The sequence below is a fragment of the Suncus etruscus genome, chromosome 7, assembly GCF_024139225.1.
Source record: "Suncus etruscus isolate mSunEtr1 chromosome 7, mSunEtr1.pri.cur, whole genome shotgun sequence".
NCBI lineage: Eukaryota > Metazoa > Chordata > Mammalia > Eulipotyphla > Soricidae > Suncus > Suncus etruscus.
Genome location: NC_064854.1, coordinates 120,977,714 through 120,994,886, shown reverse-complemented (window position 1 = coordinate 120,994,886; position 17,173 = coordinate 120,977,714). Strand labels below are relative to the sequence as shown.

At 50.5% G+C, this 17,173-nt stretch overlaps 1 protein-coding gene across 3 annotated transcripts in view; it reads right to left on the bottom strand.

Annotated features, from left to right (window-relative positions):
• The window catches only part of DHX30 (DExH-box helicase 30), a 51,188-nt gene that overhangs the window by 13,977 nt on the left and 20,038 nt on the right, over positions 1-17,173 (bottom strand). For 2 of the 3 annotated variants that reach the window (XM_049777318.1, XM_049777319.1), the window contains exon 4: positions 8,656-8,751. In XM_049777318.1, coding sequence (XP_049633275.1) covers positions 8,656-8,751 — 96 coding nt within the window. Of the gene's footprint in view, positions 1-2,010; positions 2,236-8,655; positions 8,752-17,173 lie in introns of those variants that run through there. The other variant, XM_049777317.1, reaches the window with a different exon arrangement.

The window sequence follows — 17,173 nt, the reverse complement described above, 5'->3', positions numbered from 1 at the left end:
TGCTAGAAGCTGCTAGAAACAACAGAGGTCCCCGAAGTTCCAGTGACCCTTCAGGAGATGCGGGGTCAGATTCGGCGGTGACCAAGTGCCTTTTCATTCCCCAACGACATTCCCTGGCACTGTACTTTTGCAAGTAAAGTAAGTTTTACTACAGTAAACCGGGAGAGAGCAATCTAAGGGTTGAGACGTTAAGAGAGGAGCAGGGGGCCCAGAGAGAGAGCACAGCGGCGTTTGCCTTGCAAGCAGCCGATCCAGGACCAAAGGTGGTTGGTTCGAATCCCGGTGTCCCATAGGGTCCCCCGTGCCTGCCAGGAGCTATTTCTGAGCACCGCCGGTATGGCTCAAAAACCAAAAAAAAAAAAAAAAAAAAAGAGAGAGGAGCAGGGTGTTTGCCTTCCACGTGGCCAACCTGCATTTGACCCCTGGCACCCGAGTCTACCAGGAGTGATCCCTGAGCACACAGCCAGTAGGAAGCCCAGAGTACTGTTGTATGCATCCCATAAACCAGACAAAGATGAACAATAATTATAATAAAGGAATACAAAGAGGCAGAAAGTATTGCTTCAAGAGAAGAGAGAAGGCCTATCAAAGTTCCGACTCAGGCTGTGTTGAGGATGGATTTAGATTCCCGAGCACTGGCATGAATCACACAGAAACCATCGAGGGGACTTTATTGGCACACCAGATGCAAAATCCCCACGGGACAGGCAAGAACGGCTATTGCATGGAGAAAGCTTCTTGGGTGATTGGTACAAGCTAATCGAGGTGCTCTGGTATAACAATCCTGCCGCAGGAGCTCACAATTTCCTTGGGACAGAGGATTTAACGGGTCCTCCAGGTAAAAAAAATACTAACGACTTCTTTTTAAGAGTGCCAGGGACCGAGTCCAAAGGGCCTCAGACAGTGCAGTCAGGCATTCTCCAGCGGAGCCCTATCGCCGGACCTCCATCTAGGCGGCCGGCTGTGCCTCCCCGCAGAGATAAAACCGTAGCAATTCCTTTTCGAAAAGACAGCCTGAAACCACTGTATCCTGAAAACAATGAGCAAGTCACGCTTCCACGATAAGAAATGTCTTTAAGACACATCGCCTTCTACTTAAGAAGTAATCAAATAAAAGCAAAACCAAAACCAAAACAGCAGTACCCAAGACGAAGCTCTGGGGGGGCCCCCATGCCAGAACCGCTGCAACTTTCCCCCCGTACTGGGGAGCCCCTTCCCCCGACCCCCCAACTCGGGCTTGCAGAAGAGGGTGGAAGGGGTTTTTGTCCCGAGGAAGGAAAACAAAGCGAGCACGCATGGAGCGAGAAGGAAGGAAAGGAAAAACCTTCGAGCAATGAGTTATTTATAGCCTTTGGATTGTTGCGAGCCCGGGGAGGCTTCCGGGGAGCCCCGAGCCCCAGGCCCTTGGCCCAGGCCCAGGCCCAGCCTCCAGCCCCAGCGCGGTGCCAGGCGCGGGGCAGGCCCGGCAGCTCACGCCCGTTTCCGGCGCGGTCGGCGGGCAGCACAGAGGGCCGGGCGGAGGACAAATGCGCGGCCGGGCTGGGCGGCGCGATCCGTGGGGCCCCCCAACCCCCACCAGGGCGGCGGCGGACGTTGAGCTGCTGCCCGGCCTCGGCGCGCCCGGCCCGGTCCAGTTCGGCCCGGGTCCGGTTCTGTCCGGCCCGGTCCCAGTTCGGTCGGTCCAGCTTCGGTCCGGTTCTGTAGGCCCGGTCCAGTCCGACCCGGTCCAGTTCAACCCGGTCTGTTCTGTCCGACCCGGTCCAGTTCGGCCCGGTCCGGTTCTGTCCGACCCGGTCCAGTTCGGCCCGGTCCGGTTCTGTCCGACCCGGTCCAGTTCGGCCCGGTCCGGTTCTGTCCGACCCGGTCCAGTTCGGCCCGGTCCGGTTCGGTCCAGTTCTGTCCGACCCGGTCCGGTCCGGTCCAGTTCGGTCCGGTTCTGTGCGGTCCGGTTCGGTTCGGTCCAGTTCGGCCCGATTCCCGCCCTCTGCCCCGGCCGCGGCCCGCCCTCACCGTTCACCATGCTGCCGCCGCCCGGGCCGGCCGCGCCGGGCGCCTCCCGTGCCTGGACGCCGGGCGCCTCCTGCGAGCAGCGGGGGCGGGAGCAGCCCGACGAGAAGCCGCGCGAGCGTGCCTGGCGCCCGGCGACGCGGAAGCCCGGAGGCCGCAGGCGCGGGGGGACGGGGGCGGCGGCGGCGGCGGCGAGCGACACAAGCCGCCTGGCGACCGCCATCACACTCCCGCCGGCCCCGCGGCCCCGGCCGGGCAGGCGAGACGCAGGGCGGGGCAGCGAACGGGCGGGCGACGGAGGGCGCGAGCGCGGCGCGCCCCCTGTCGGCCGGGCGGACCCGCCGGGCGCAGGCCCCAGGCCCGGGCGACCTCGGACTAATTTAATCCCCGGGAACTGTCGGCCCGCCTGCCCGCCTGCCGCCTGCCAGGGCCCGCTGGGAATCTCGGAGCGAATCCCGCCCCGCGTGGATGGCGCATGTCACCCTCTGGAGCCCTCTTGCGAGGAGGGGGCAGGACGGGGCAAGGTTGGGAAGAAAACAGGCCAAGTCCTGGTCGGCTCCGGGCCCTGCCAGGAGGAGCTTGAATTTCCCTCTAGCAGGCCTCACGGGCCTCTCGGGCCAGCACACCCAGAGTTTTGTCAAAGTGCTAGACGGTGGGGTCCTCTCGCCCCCTCCAGTGGAATGGTTTCCAGTAGGAAGCTGGCAAGAATCCTCACAGCCAGAACTGGGAAGACTTGGACAGACAGACAGTGGACCGACCACATGTCATCCTCTGTGCAGGCCCAGAATTGGGCTGGTCCAGTAGTGGACCCCGGGAGCTGCTGCTGCTACTGTTCCTAAGCCACTATGCCTGAGTCTTCTTGGGGCTCCTTCTGATGGCCAGAGGAGCAGAGCAAGGGCTGTGGCTGGGCACCACGGGGGGTGGAGGGGGCTCCTGACTGCCCCTGGCTCCTCGGAAGGAAGTCTTGGTCAGAGCCCGCAGCACAGTTGTGGATTGTTGGTTTGTTTTCAGAATCTAGATCTGACTCATACGAACCCTTGCTGAGCTTTTTTAAAATGTTGCTAAGAAAAAAACTAAGCTAAAAATGTTTGCCAGAGTCACCTCTAGTGGTTTACGGACAGAGAACTTTCTTCTTGTTATCTTGTGGGGACTCCCAAGCAGAATTTAGGGGTCCACTCAGCCCAGCGGCGTTGGCCCGGGGAAAACCTTCTTTCAAACCGGTCCTGGACTTTTCTCGAGCTACTGGTCTAGGTCCAAATATTGAGAACAGTTAGTTAGCCTATGACAGGAGCATTGGCTCTTGAGTCAAAGCCCTTGGGTTTGTCCATCCATCACTGGTCGGCTTCTGAAATCTTTCATCAACTGGGTAAAATCTAAGACAAACTTGCTCTATTTATTTTTGTGGCTGTAATTAGAATAAAATAGGGGCAAGGGGATCATAGTTTTGCCAGGTGCTGTTCTAGAAAAGTCCCTGTCCTCTGAGTTATGAGATGGGTCATCCCTTAAAGACAAAACTGGGAGAGGGGACAGTTTCCACCCTAAGCAGCTCCACTCTTTCCTCAGTGAGGATTCACCCAGGAAAGTGGCAATAAGGAAAGTGGCATTGGCCGTAATGGACCTGACGTCACACGGGGGGCCCCACCCTCTGCATCAAACACTCCGGCATAATAATCATCCATTATAGAGATGACAAAAACACAAGTCATTCTCTCCTAAGGCTTTCAGCTTGGCGAATAATACTTAACTTCTTACCGAAAGCAAAGCCATCCACTAAGCTTTTAAAAGCCTGTGGCAGCCAAGAGTCCTTCAAAAAGAATACAGACATACCAAATCTATTAGTGACAGCGGTATTTAAAGCCAAGTTCTGTTGGGTTTTGTTTTGTTTTGTTTTATGTGGATGTTGTTTTGAGCCAGCCCAGCAGCTCAGTGTCCAATATGGTTTCAGAAGTGAAGGGGTCCCATGCAACAGTGTTCAAGGGACCAGTCTATGCTGAGGGCTGAACCCCAGGGCTGGCTGCATGTAAACATGAGCTCTGCCCTTTTGAGTTATCTCCCCTGTCCTGAAGCCAGATTTTGAAAATAGTGGTTTCTGAAAGCCACAGGAGACAAGCAACCTCAAACATAAAAAACTGCAGGTAATAATTACATTATACTAAGACTCATTATACTAAGGTTTTTTTTTGGTTGGTTGGTTGGTTGGTTGGTTGATTGGTTTTCGAAGAAAACCCACACCCAGTGGTGCTCAGGACTTACACTTAGCACTGAGCTCAACGATCGCTCTCCTGGTAGGCTCAGGAGAATCATATGAGGGTGGCAGGGGATCAAACCTGGTCAGCTATGTGCAAAGGCAAGTGCCTTACCTGCTGCACTCTCTCCAACCTTTACAAGGGATTCATTATATTAGTTTCTAAATCTCTTTCTTCTTTTTTTTTTTTTATTTTTGGGCCACATCCAATGGCACTCAGGGGTTACTCCTTACTCTCCTGGCAGGTTCAGGTATATGGAATGCAAGTGATCAAACCTGGGTCAGCCACGTGCAAGGCAAATGCCCTATCAGTTGTGCTATTGTTCTGGCCCCAGTTTCTAAATCTTAGAAAACATATTTCAAACCAGTTTTGAAACTTAAGTCTTTTCTGACTTTTATTTTGTTTTTCAGTGCAAGAAAACAAATCCAGGGCCTTATACATGTCAAGAATGTGTTCTACCATTGAGCCACATATCCAGACTCCAATGTTTAGTATTTTTTGGGGAGTATGGCAGTAAGGGGGAAGCATCAAGTGCTGCTGATAATTGGTTATCAGGAAGCTCCTTGTCCCCCTTTTCTATTTCATGTACTTCATTTCACCACCTCATTTCACTGCCTCAAGTAAAAGGAAGGCACTCAGACCAGCTCTTGCAAATCTGGTTGTGATCTTCTCCCTACTGATCTAGAGTTGAAGTTGTCAAGTTCTAGCCTGGAGACCAAATCCAGCACTGCCTGCTCTTATTAATAAAGTTTTATTGGAAGACAGCCATTTGTAACATAACCATTAAGTTGTTGTGATCTAATGGCAGAGGTTCAGTAGCAACAAGAGAAACCATCTGGTCAGCAAAGTCTGACTGTTTCCTTTCCAGCTATTAAAGTGTTTGCTTCCTCCTGCTTTAAAGAACTTTAAAGGAAGTTGCAGGGGCTTAGGCATGCCCTCCTTCCCTTTCACAGATATTAAGGCTTCTCTTCCACTCTTCAATTCTTTTGGGGAGTGAAAGTTGACTCATTTCAGTACAAAAGGAGAAAGTTCTGGAAAAAGAAAAGGTTTCCTGGCTCAGAGAAGTCTCCATCCACCTCTGGATCAAGTACCTAGTGGCACAGGTCTGCTGAATACATAAGGAGGCTGTTTTAGGGTTCTGAACTTTGGAGGTCTTGGGAGAAAACAGGAAGTAGCCCAAGATACTGCTGCACTGTGGGCAGGCCAGACACCATGTGGAGGGGAAATGTGGGCTCACCAACCCTAAAGAATGTAGGTCTTGGCCAACACTGTCCATCACCGTGATTTCATAGATTACTGGAAGAGCAAGGAACAGCCCTACATGGATGGCAACTTCAAGAGGGGCTCCAGGGGCCCAGGGGACAACTTGACCACCCTACCTGTCCTCAAAGTTTCCGATCCACATAGGTGAAGCCACAAGGCTCCTTGAGGTAAACCATCATTAAGTGAAGAGGGAAACATCTGCAGGAGGGAATGGAAGGGAAAGGCAAATTACTTGTGGGCCTCCATCAGCCTGCCATAAAGAGAGTCATCCCAGTCGCTTGCTCCTGGTTTTGTGCTAAGGGTTATTCCCAGTGGTGCTTCTGAGGGACTCGACGGTGCTGAGCATCAAACCTGGGATACACTACATGCAAATCCTGCACTCTAGCCCACTGGACGTCCTTCCCATGTCCAAAGTCACTTCTGAGTTTCTACATCTCAAACCTGGGTAAGTGGAAAGACTGTTAGGGAAGCTTAGAAGTGAGTCACTTAATTTCTTCCACCTTTACCCTGGAAAGAGAATGAGGATGGCCAATGTGGGCAGTGGGCTGAACTGGGCACAATGCAGGTGTCTCCCATCCAGAATCTACTCTTTTTTTTTGGGGGGGGGGGTGTTTTTTTTGGGCCACACCTGTTTGATGCTCAGGGGTCACTACTGGCTAACTGCTCAGAAATTGTCCCTGGCTTGGGGGGACCATATGGGATGCCTGGGGAACGAACCGAGGTCCTTCCTTGGCTAGCGCTTGCAAGGCAGACACCTTACCTCTAGCGTCACCTCACCAGCCCCATCCTGAATCTACTCTTATTGGACACTGAAACCTTGGCAAGGGAAACAACCTTTCTCAGAGCACTGTTTACCTTTCTAGAACTCCACAAAATTCTACTTTTTCATTATATAAAATTTTTTTAGTTTTGGGACCACACTCAAAGATGTTCAGGGGGCTGGAATGGTGGTGCTAGCGGTAAGGTGTCTGTCTTGTGCACACCAGCCTAGGATGGTTCGATCCCCCGGCGTCCCATATGGTCCCCCAAGCCAGGAGCAATTTCTGAGCCCATAGCCAGAAGTAACCCCTGGGTGTCACCAGGTGTGGCCCAAAACCAAAAAAAAAAAAAAAAGAGAGAGATGCTCAGGGCTAATTCCTGGCTCTGCATTCAGGGATCACTCCTGGCTGGCTTGAGGGGCCATATGACATGCCAGGGATTGAACCTGAATTGGCCGCATGCAAGGCAAATGCCTTACCTGCTGTACTATCATTCCAGGTCCTGGTTTTGCTTTTTTTTTTTTTTTTTTTTGTTTTTTTGTTTTTTGGGCCACACCTGGTAACGCTCAGGGGTTACTCCTGGCTATGCGCTCAGAAGTTGCTCCTGGCTTGGGGGACCATATGGGACACCGGGGCATCGAACCGCGGTCCGTCCAAGGCTAGCGCAGGCAAGGCAGGCACCTTACCTCTTGCGCCACCGCCCGGCCCTGGTTTTGCTTTTTAAGAAAAATTTGGGCCAAAGATAATGATGCTTAGTGGATATTCCCAGTCTGGTGCTTGGGAGTCACTCCTATCAGTGTCTTGGAACCATGTGGTACCAAGAATCAAACTTAGCACTCCTGTATGCAAAGCATGTGCTATCTGAGCTTATTTCCCTGGACTCCATATCTCCTTCTTAAGGGTAGAAGCACTGGTAAAGCCTCTAGGGAATTAGGAAAGCATTGCAGAAAGGCCCAACAGTCATATGTGAAAGTCCTGTGGTTTGTGTGTTGGAGATACAGAGACAGAACACTCTGGCGAGAAAGAACAAGAGACAGAGCAACAGAGCCAAAGAGGAGAGCAAGAGAGAGCAACAAGCAAAAGCCAAAGATTGAGAGAGGCAGGCACAGGATGCATAACACCTGTGGAGGTCTCTTGCAGGTACAGCTGTGAGGAGACGGCCAGGCTCCGGCGTCTGTGCTTCTCCGAGGGACACTGAGCAAGGCTGCCGGGCTGCCCCAGACAGCCATTCCCTTTCCCAGAGCAGCAGTCTTTCCCTGGCATGTGCTCGGGGAGGCACAGCACAGCTGTGCTGCCTGGATCATCCCAACTAACCACCTTTCAGTTAGCCAAAGCACATGTGACACTCCCAGAGTCACTCACCTGCCATGTTGGAAATGTTAACGTTCAGCCTTTTCGAGTTACAGGGCATTTTAAGAAAGAAAAAAAAAAAAAGGGCAATCAACTCTTGTTTTGGAAATGGAGGGGATGGGTGGCATTTCTTCAGAACCTAAGTGAACCATCAGAGGGGCCAAGGTACTTTAGGCAGAAAGTACAAGTACCAGTGGCCAGGGAACACAGCAGCAGCGTGTGCTGCAGGCCCTGACCTGTTCTGTGCACCCCAAACCCCTCCTCACCTCTTGACTTTCAAAGCACTTTACGGACAGCCACTAGTGGCCATGGTGCCTCCACACAGAAGAAAAGAGGCAACAACCTTGAGAGTGCCCTTCCCACTAGGTCCCGGGGAAGGAGCAGAGAAAGGGGGGCTGTCAGAATGGAGACAGGAACACAGTTCCTAATGTGGGGTGGCTCCTGGTGAGTAGGAAGAAAGGGGGAGCCCAAGCAGAGCTACTCTGGGTCCCAGCAGGGCATGAGAAGAGCTGTCGTGGGTCTGGGTACACTGCCACTAGGAGACCACTCCTACCACAAGGACACATGGCAGACTGTGATGTCAGTAAAGTGCTTTGAGGTGCTAAGAGCAAAGGAGAGTGACTTATCAAACCTCCATAAAGCCTTCAGGACAGAAAGGGCACTGTTCTAGCACTGTTGGATGCCCCCTGCGCTTTCTGGGCCACCTGATTTAGAACTGACCAGGAGTGCAAGATTCGAGCCCTGCAGATACTCCACATGGGGCTGAAGACCTCCTGGGGCCCCGGCTCTATCCCTGCTCACCTCGGGAGGCTCAGTGAGAGCCTTGGGGCTCAGCCATGTGGTCAAGGATCATGAAGTCACCCTGCCTCTTCCTACGGGTCTCTGGCTTAGGAATCCATCAGCTCTGCTAACCCCACTCCCTACTCACTCCCTTTCTGGAGGCCATGGCTCTGGACCTGGGCTCCAACTGCCAACCACCTCCCCACACACCAAGGACCCAGCTGGTGCTGGAGGCAAGGCTCCTCCCTTACCTCGAGAGATGGTCCCTCCGGGGGCAGGGTTGACACACATGGGTGGAAGGCGGGGTGGGGGAAGTTTGCACTGACGTTGCCTGTGCTGGGTCCGATCTGGGGAAAGAGAGAGAGGGCATCAGGGCAACATTTTCTCACCACTCCCAACCGGTTACTGAGCCCTGGACTGCCTCACCCAGAGCAGCCATTCATTAGGAGCTCCAGGCAGCAGGGTGGCTAGGCAGCCTCCAGAGTCAGTCACAGGTTTCGAGAAACAAAATGACAAATGTCTTGGAGGCAGGAGACATGATTATGGTAGCAAGGCTCTCAAAAGAGCCTTGGAACTCAGCCTCACCCTTCAGAACCCAACCATGATGCTGTTCAGTTCAGTTATGGTGGGCCATGAAGGTAAAATAGGACAATAGTTGGAAGCTAATGGCCTCTGGATTGCAGTCATTAGATCTGTGGTCTAGAAAGAAACAAAAAGAAGGGGAAGGGGGGGGGGCGAAGCAATAGCACAGTGGTAGGGTATTTGCCTTGCATGCAGCTGACCCAGGTCTGACCTGGGTTCAATCCCTAGTGTTCCATATGGTGGGTGTCCCAATTTCTGAGCGATTTCTGAGTGCAGAACCAGAAGTAACCCCTGAGCGCTGCTGGGTGTGGCTCAAAAACAAAACAAAACAAACAAAAAAAAGAAGTGGGGAGAAGGGCCTGGCTGAGGGTTGGCATCCTCCCTGAGAACTAAGTGCAGTCCACACTAAACTCTCTTGCCATCTTCCTAAAAGTTCCAGATTTAAGCTGGAGTGATAGCATATCAAGAAGGCATTTGCCTTGCATGCAGCTGACCCAGGACAGACCCAGGTTCCATCCCTGGCATCCCATATGATCCCCCGAGCCTGCAAGGAGTGATTTCTGAGTGCAAAGCCAGGAATAACCAAACTGTTGCCGGGTGTGGCCCAAAAACAAAAAAAAAAACATAACAAAACAAAAAGTTCCAGATTTGCCACTCCAAATATTACCGCTCACAGAGATTAAAAACTACCTATCTGGGCCTGGAGAGATAGCACAGCGGTGTTTGCCTTGCAAGCAGCCGATCCAGGACCAAAGGTGGTTGGTTCGAATCCCGGTGTCCCATATGTTCCCCCGTGCCTGCCAGGAGCTATTTCTGAGCACACAGCCAGGAGTAACCCCTGAGCACTGCCGGGTGTGGCCCAAAACCCCAAAAAAAAAACAAAACAAAAAAAAAACTACCTATCAGGGGCCAGAGAGATAGCATTGGGAGGTAGGGCGTTTGCCTTGTATGCAGAAGGATGGTGGTTCGAATCCCGGCATCCCATATGGTCCCTTGAACCTGCCAGGAGTGATTTCTGAGCGTAGAGCCAGGAGTAACCCCTGAGTGCTGCTGGGTGTGACCCAAAAACCAAAAAAAAAAAAAAAAAAAAAAAAAAACAAACACAAAACTACCAATCAGTGACCTATAACACACTTTTTTTTTTTTTTTTTTGGTTTTTGATTTTGGGGTTACACCCGGCAATGCTCAGGGATTAATCCTGGCTCTACACTCATAAATCGCTCCTAGCAGGCTCGAGGGACCCTATAGGATGCTGGGGATCGAATCCGGGTCTGTCCTGGGTCAGCAGCATGCAAGGCAAACACCCTACCACTGTGCTACTCTACTACAGGACTAAAATACGGACTCCGGGTTAAAGTGATTATATCACAAATAAAGATTGATAGGGTGAAATTCCCGTTATCCCAAAATGGGATCTCCCATATCCCATGCTCACCGGGAGTGAACCCTATGAGCAGATTCAAGAGTCATCCCTGGAGCTGCAGAGATAGCATGGAGGTAAGGCGTTTGCCTTGCATGCAGAAGGATGGTGGTTCGAATTCCAGCATCCCATATAGTCCCCCGAGCCTGCCAGGGGCGATTTCTGAGCGTAGAACCAGGAGTAACCCCTGAGCGCTGCCGGCTGTGACCCAAAAACAAAAAAAACAACAAACAAACAAACAAAAAAACAAAACAAAAAAGTCATCCCAGAGAGGCAGCTATGTGTGATCCACAAACAAAACAACAAATTAAAATAAAATCAAGCAAGTGCACACTGTCGCCCACAGCCCCCCTGTTGAGATGTGTGCTTTGTTTCATTTTGTTGTTTTTGTGCCACAACCGGTGGTGCTCAGGGCTTACTCCTAGCTTCGTGCTCAGGAAACCAGATGGAATGCCAGATCAAACCAGGTCTGGCACAGGCAAGGCAAACGCCCTCCCTGCTGTGCCATCGCTCTGGCCCCAAAATGTTCTTCCCGACTTCCATACTGGGTTGTGTACTGGGGCTCTTTTTTTATTTCCACCTTTGAAGAAACCTGTGCTCTCTTAAGCGAGTCACTCCTACTCTCTTTTTTTTTTCCCCCTTTCTCCTCTTATCTTCTCCCTCTCCTTCCTCATTATCTCTAAATAAAACCTGTTTTTTTTACTCCCCCCCCAAAATAAAATAAATAAAATAAAAGTAAAATACAGACACTCACTGACTCATCTATGACAAAGTAGCAATGTTTAGGTAAGCTAAATTCCAGGTCATTAAAACCACCCACATAGTGAAAATTGGGGCAGGAACCGAAGAGTAGCATGGAAGTAGGACATTTTCCCTACATCCAAAAGGACGGTGGTTCAAATCCTGGCATCCCATATGGTCCCCTGTGCCTGCCAGGGGCAATGTCTGAGTGCAGAGCCAGGAGTAACCCCTGAGCACTGCTGGGTGTGACCCAAAAACCAAAAAAAAAGAAAAGAAAAAGAAAATCGAGGCCGGAGAGATAGCATGGAGGTAGGGTGTTTGCCTTGCATGTAGAAGGATGGTGGTTTGAACCCCGAGCCTGCCAGGAGCAATTTCTGAGTGTAGAGCCAGGATTGGCCCCTGAGCACTGCCGGGTGTGACCTCAAAACAAAAAACAAAACAAAACAAAAAAAAAGAAACTTAGAAAATCAAGGTCTGAGGGGAAAGTTATAGGAACCTTCTGCTTTCTACCTGTTTCAAAAACAGAATAGAAGAACCAGCAGGTGCAGAGGCCTAAACCACACACTGCCCATGAGAACTGGTCTGTGCCAGGAGGGCCTATTGCCAGCACACATTCGCTAGACACTGGGAAATGGGAAGGACATCATCGAAACAGATATCCAGGCCTCAAATGCATTTTTCTCAAGAAAACCAGAACTAATAAAAAAGAGAGAAGTTATCATTTTCTAAAGTGAGGGGGAGGGGCCTGAGCTGTGGCACAGGAGCAGTAAAGTCTCTGCCTTGCCGGCGCTAGCCTAGGACAGACATCGGCTTGATCTCCCGGCATTCCATCTGGTCCCCCAAGCCAGGAGCGATTTCTGAGTGCATAGTCAGGAGGAACTCCTAGCAATGCTTAAGAGATGATATGTGGTGTCAGGATCAAACCTGAGCAGCATGCAAAGCAAGTGCCCTACCCACTATACTATCATTCTGGACCTTTAGCTGTGGTTTTTTGTTTGTTTGTTTGTTTGTTTTGGTTTTTGTTTTTTTTTTTTTTTTTTTTTGTGGTTTTTGGGTCACACTCGGCAGTGCTCAGGGGTTATTCCTGGCTCCAGGCTCAGAAATTGCTCCTGGCAGGCACGGGAGGACCATATATGGGACGCCGGGATTCGAACCGATGACCTCCTGCATGAGAGGCAAACGCCTTACCTCCATGCTATCTCTCCGGCCCCGGTTTTTGGTTTTTGAGTCACACCCGGAGGTGCTCAGGGGTTCCTCCTGGCTGTCGGCTCAGAAATAGCTCCTGGCAGGCACGGGGGACCATATGGGACACCGGGATTCGATCCAACCACCTTTGGTCCTGGATTGGCTGCTTGCAAGGCAAACGCCGCTGTGCTATCTCTCCAGGCCCTTTAGCTGTGTTTTTTAAAAATTTAAATTGAGGGCCAGAACCATAGTACAGAGGGTAAGGCAGTTGCTTTGTATGTGGTTAATTTGGGTTGGATCCCAAGCATCCCATATGGTGGGTCCCCTGAGCACCACCAGGAATAATTCCCAAGTGTAGAGCCAGGAGTAACCTGAGCATTGCCGGGCATGATCCAAATAAAAAATTCCCCAAACTTGCGGCCAGTAATAGCTAAAATGATAGTACGGAGGTTAAGGCACTTGCTTTGCACACAACCAACTTCAGTTCAATCCCCAGTACCACATATGGTTCCCATGAGTGTTCCCAAGAGTGACACCTGAGCACAGGATCAAGAATAAGCCGGGCCAGAGAGAGATAGCATGGAGGTAAGGCATTTGCCTTTCATCAGTTCAAATCCCGGTGTCCCATATGGTCCCCCGTGCCTGCCAGGAGCAATTTCTGAGCCTGGAGCCAGGAATAATCCCTGAGCACTGCCTGGTTTGGCCTCCTCCCAAAAAAATTAAAATGGAGGCTAAAATAATAGCTCAAAGGGCTGAGGGCATGCTTTGCATATAAGAAGTCCAGTCTCAATCCTCAGTACTACATGGTTCCTGGAGTACTGCTGAGGGGAACCCCCAAAGCATATTAGGAGCTGGAAGCAGCCAGTAAGCCCTGCTAGGTATGGCCCACAATCATCCCTAAAAATATTAAAATTGTGGGACCAGAGAGATCATACAGTGAGTAGGTGCTTGCTTTGCACGTGGCCAAGCTAGGTTCAATCTCTAGCAGACAATATGGTGCTCCCAAGCTTGCCAGGAGTGTTTCCTGTGTGTAGAGCCAGGAGTAACCCCTGAGCACTGCTGGGTATGGCCCCAAAAAAGAAAAAATAAAATAAAATTAAGATAAAACGTACTGGGGCCGGGCGGTGGCGCTAAAGGTAAGGTGCCTGCCTTGCCTGCGCTAGCCTTGGACGGACCTCGGTTCGATCCCCCGGCGTCCCATATGGTCCCCCAAGAAGCCAGGAGCAACTTCTGAGCGCATAGCCAGGAGTAACCCCTGAGCGTTACTGGGTGTGGCCCAAAAACCAAAAAAAAAAAAAAAGATAAAACGTACTGCCGAAACGGCTCACAGGCTGGAGTACATGCATTGCATGCAGAAACCCTGGGTTCAGTTTCAGGCACCACTTGTTCCCCTGAGCACTGCCAGGAGCCTGCCCACCCCTCTGCCACCATCAACACATAGCAATAGCCCCTAAGCACTGGCAAATATGGCCCCAAAAACAAAAAAAAAAAAAAAAAAGAAAATTGAGTGCCTGTATAGAATGGAGGTGGAGCTGAAGCTGACAGTACAGTTTGCCTTGCATACAACTGTACGAAGTTCAATTCTCAGCGGATATCCCATATGGTTTCCTGAGCACCACCAAGAGTTAATTCCTGCGTGCAGAGCCAGGAGTAACATCTGAGCATCCCCAGATGTGGCACAAAACAAATACAAACAAATAGAATGGAGGTGATAGAAATACAGGTATTCATTACACAAGTTCTTCAATAGTTTAGCTGTTTTGTTTTGTTTTGGGGGGGGCAGGACCACACCTGGTGATGCTCAGGGGTTCTTCCTGGCTTTGCGCTCAGAAATGACTCCTGGGTTGGGGGATCATATGGGATGCTGGGGGGATCAAACCAAGGACCGTCCTGGGTCAGCCACATGCAAAGCAAATGTCCTACTGCTGCAGTACTGCTCCGGCCCCATACAGTGTAGTAGTTTTGAAATTTTTCCTAGTAAGATGTTGGGTCAGGGAGCAGTGTCTGTGCTCAGGTCCTCCTCTCCCAAATGCCCAGCTCAGCGCCACTGATTCCAAGCTCCAACTGGGCCCGCGCTGCCTCAACAGCTGCCAGCACTCTGGTCACCTGTTCTCTCTCGGGCCATTTTTAGCACCAGGCTGAGCTACCTGCCAAGGTGGTCCAAAGCATCTTACTAAGCACCAATGTTTGGTCAGACTCTACTTATAAGACTGCAATTGTATTGCTTGAATTCTATTCTGCCCATAAGCTTTCTTATACTACAGCTACAGGCATGTGATTTTGCAGCAAATGTCACATTTCAGCAAAAATGTCCGTAGGGTTTTCCAAAACAAGGTGCCTAAAACCAAGATTTATCTTTTCACTAATTCCAGCCTCATTTTGAAGCTGATGTTGAAAATACTTAGTCCAATCTCTCTGCTTCTGTTTGAGGAGGGTCCTTACTCCTCTCCAAGAACAGTGGAATTTTTTAAATTATAAATTATTTCACGGTTATTTATTTATTTTGGTTTTTGGGTCACACCGGCAGCGCTCAGGGGTTCCTCCTGGCTCTATGCTCAGAAATCGCCTCCAGCAGGCTCGGGGGACCCTATGGGATGCCAGGATTCGAACCACCATCCTTCTGCATGCAAGGCAAATGCCCTACCTCTATGCTATCTCTCCTCCGGCCCCTCATGGTTATTTATTATCTCAATAAGCATTTTCAGCAATTGAGGTAAGGATATTACAATCCATAAAAACATCGCTCAGTCGCCTTCTGGCCACAGAACTGGAGGAAAATTGCATAGTCTTGCTTGCTGTCCATCCAGTGTTTTTCAAAGTGCTGTGCTCACTGTAAAAGACTCAGCTTGCTGGGGCCAGAGAGATAGCACAGTGGCGTTTGCCTTGTAGGCAGCCATGTCAGGACCAAAGGTGGTTGGTTCAAATCCCCACGAAATCCCGACGACTCCCAGTGTCCCATATGGTCCCTCGTGCCTGCCAGGAGCTATTCCTGAGCAGATAGCCAGGAGTAACCCCTGAGTGCCGCCGGGTGTGGCCCAAAAAAAAACAAAAACAAAAACAAAAAAAGATTCAACTTGCTGTTGGGGGCCTGATTCTGATGGCATTGCAGCTAAGAGACAAGGAACCTGTGTCAAGATACTGGCAAATGCAAGAATAGGTACATAAACACTTTATCTGGGAAGTGTAGGCAACTCTGCTGCATTACATACTGGGAAAGAGTGTTGCCACAGACCCAGTGGCCATTACCCGCAATGCCCAAGGAAACCGTTATGGTCACTACCATCCATTACAAGCCATCACACGGCACATCCCACTGGGACAACCAGTCTGAGTTCCATAAATAGCTCAGAAACAGAGCTGCTTCCACTTAGTGCCTCACAGCCAGTAGGTGCTCAGACTGCAGCCATACCACATTGCCTGTCAGTGCCAGGATGCAAGTCTCCGCAGAATACAAGCTATATATATATATACCTGGCAAAGCATACTCACACTTAGGTAGGGCTCACCTGCTCGAGGCTCAGAGCAGAGGCAAGCACTTTTCCTAGACTGCCTCTAATCTCCACTGTACCCCTGAAGATAGGAGCAAGTAACAGAATCAGGTAGATTAGTACCTTGCTAGGATTAGGGGAGATCATATTCAAACGCAGGCCAGTGTGGAACACAGGAGCCCTAAGCAGCACATCATTTTTTCTCAAGATTTGTGCCACAGGGGTCGGAGAGATAACGTGGAGGTAAGGCATTTGCCTTTCATGCAGAAGGTCATTGGTTCGAATCCTGGCATCCCATATGGTCCCCTGAGCCTACCAGGAGCAATTTCTGAGCGTGGAGCCAGGAGTAAACCCTGAGCGCTGCCAGGTATGACCCAAAAACCAGAAAGAAAAAAAAAAAAAGATTTCAGCTTGGTGTAGTCCCTGAGCACCCTGGAATGTGGACTTCAAATCAAAACAAACAAGAAAACACTTGGACAAAAAGAACTTTTGCATTTGCCTTACATACAGCCACTCTGAGTTTGATCCCTTGCACCCCATAAGTGAGTCCCATGATGAATGATTCCTAAATAGAGACACTGACTGAGCAACAATGGGTATAACACACACACACACACACACACACATACACACACACCACAATCTAAGAGAGAACAGTATTGGAAGAAAAGCTCTAAGAACTAAAATGCATACTTTGCATGTGGGAGGCACAGGTTCTAGCTCAAGTCAGGAATGGCCACCCAAAAAGAGGCAAATATACACCAAAAAAATAAGAAGAGGTGCTAGAGAGATAGTACAGCAGACATAGGGCACTTGCTTTGCAAGTGGCCAGCCTGGTTTTGATCCCCAGCATCCCATATAGTCCCCCAGTATTAGAAGTCCTGAGTATAGAGCCAGGAGTAGCCCCTGAGAAACATCAAGTATGACCCAAACACCAAAAAAAAAAAAAAAATTTATATATATATGCATATACATAAAAATAATACCTTAGGAGCTAGAGTGCTAGTACAGAGAACCTTGCGTGTGATGATCCCCAAGTTCCATATCTGGCACCACACATGATTCCCTGAGCACTGCCAGGAGGGATCCCTGAGTGCAGAGCCAAGAATAACCACTGAGCATTGCAGGTGTGACTCCACAAAAAAATAATGCCATAGGGCTGGGTAGATAGCACAAAGGTCTGGAGCCCCTCCTGATTTTGCATACAGGAAGCCTAGGTTCAGTTCTTGGCACAACTTAATCCTGAGCATTCCTAAGAATGACCCCTGGGGCCGGGAGGTGGCGCTAGAGGCAAGGTGTCTGCCTTGTAAGCGCTAGCCAAGGAAAGGACCACGGTTCGATCCCCCAGTGTCC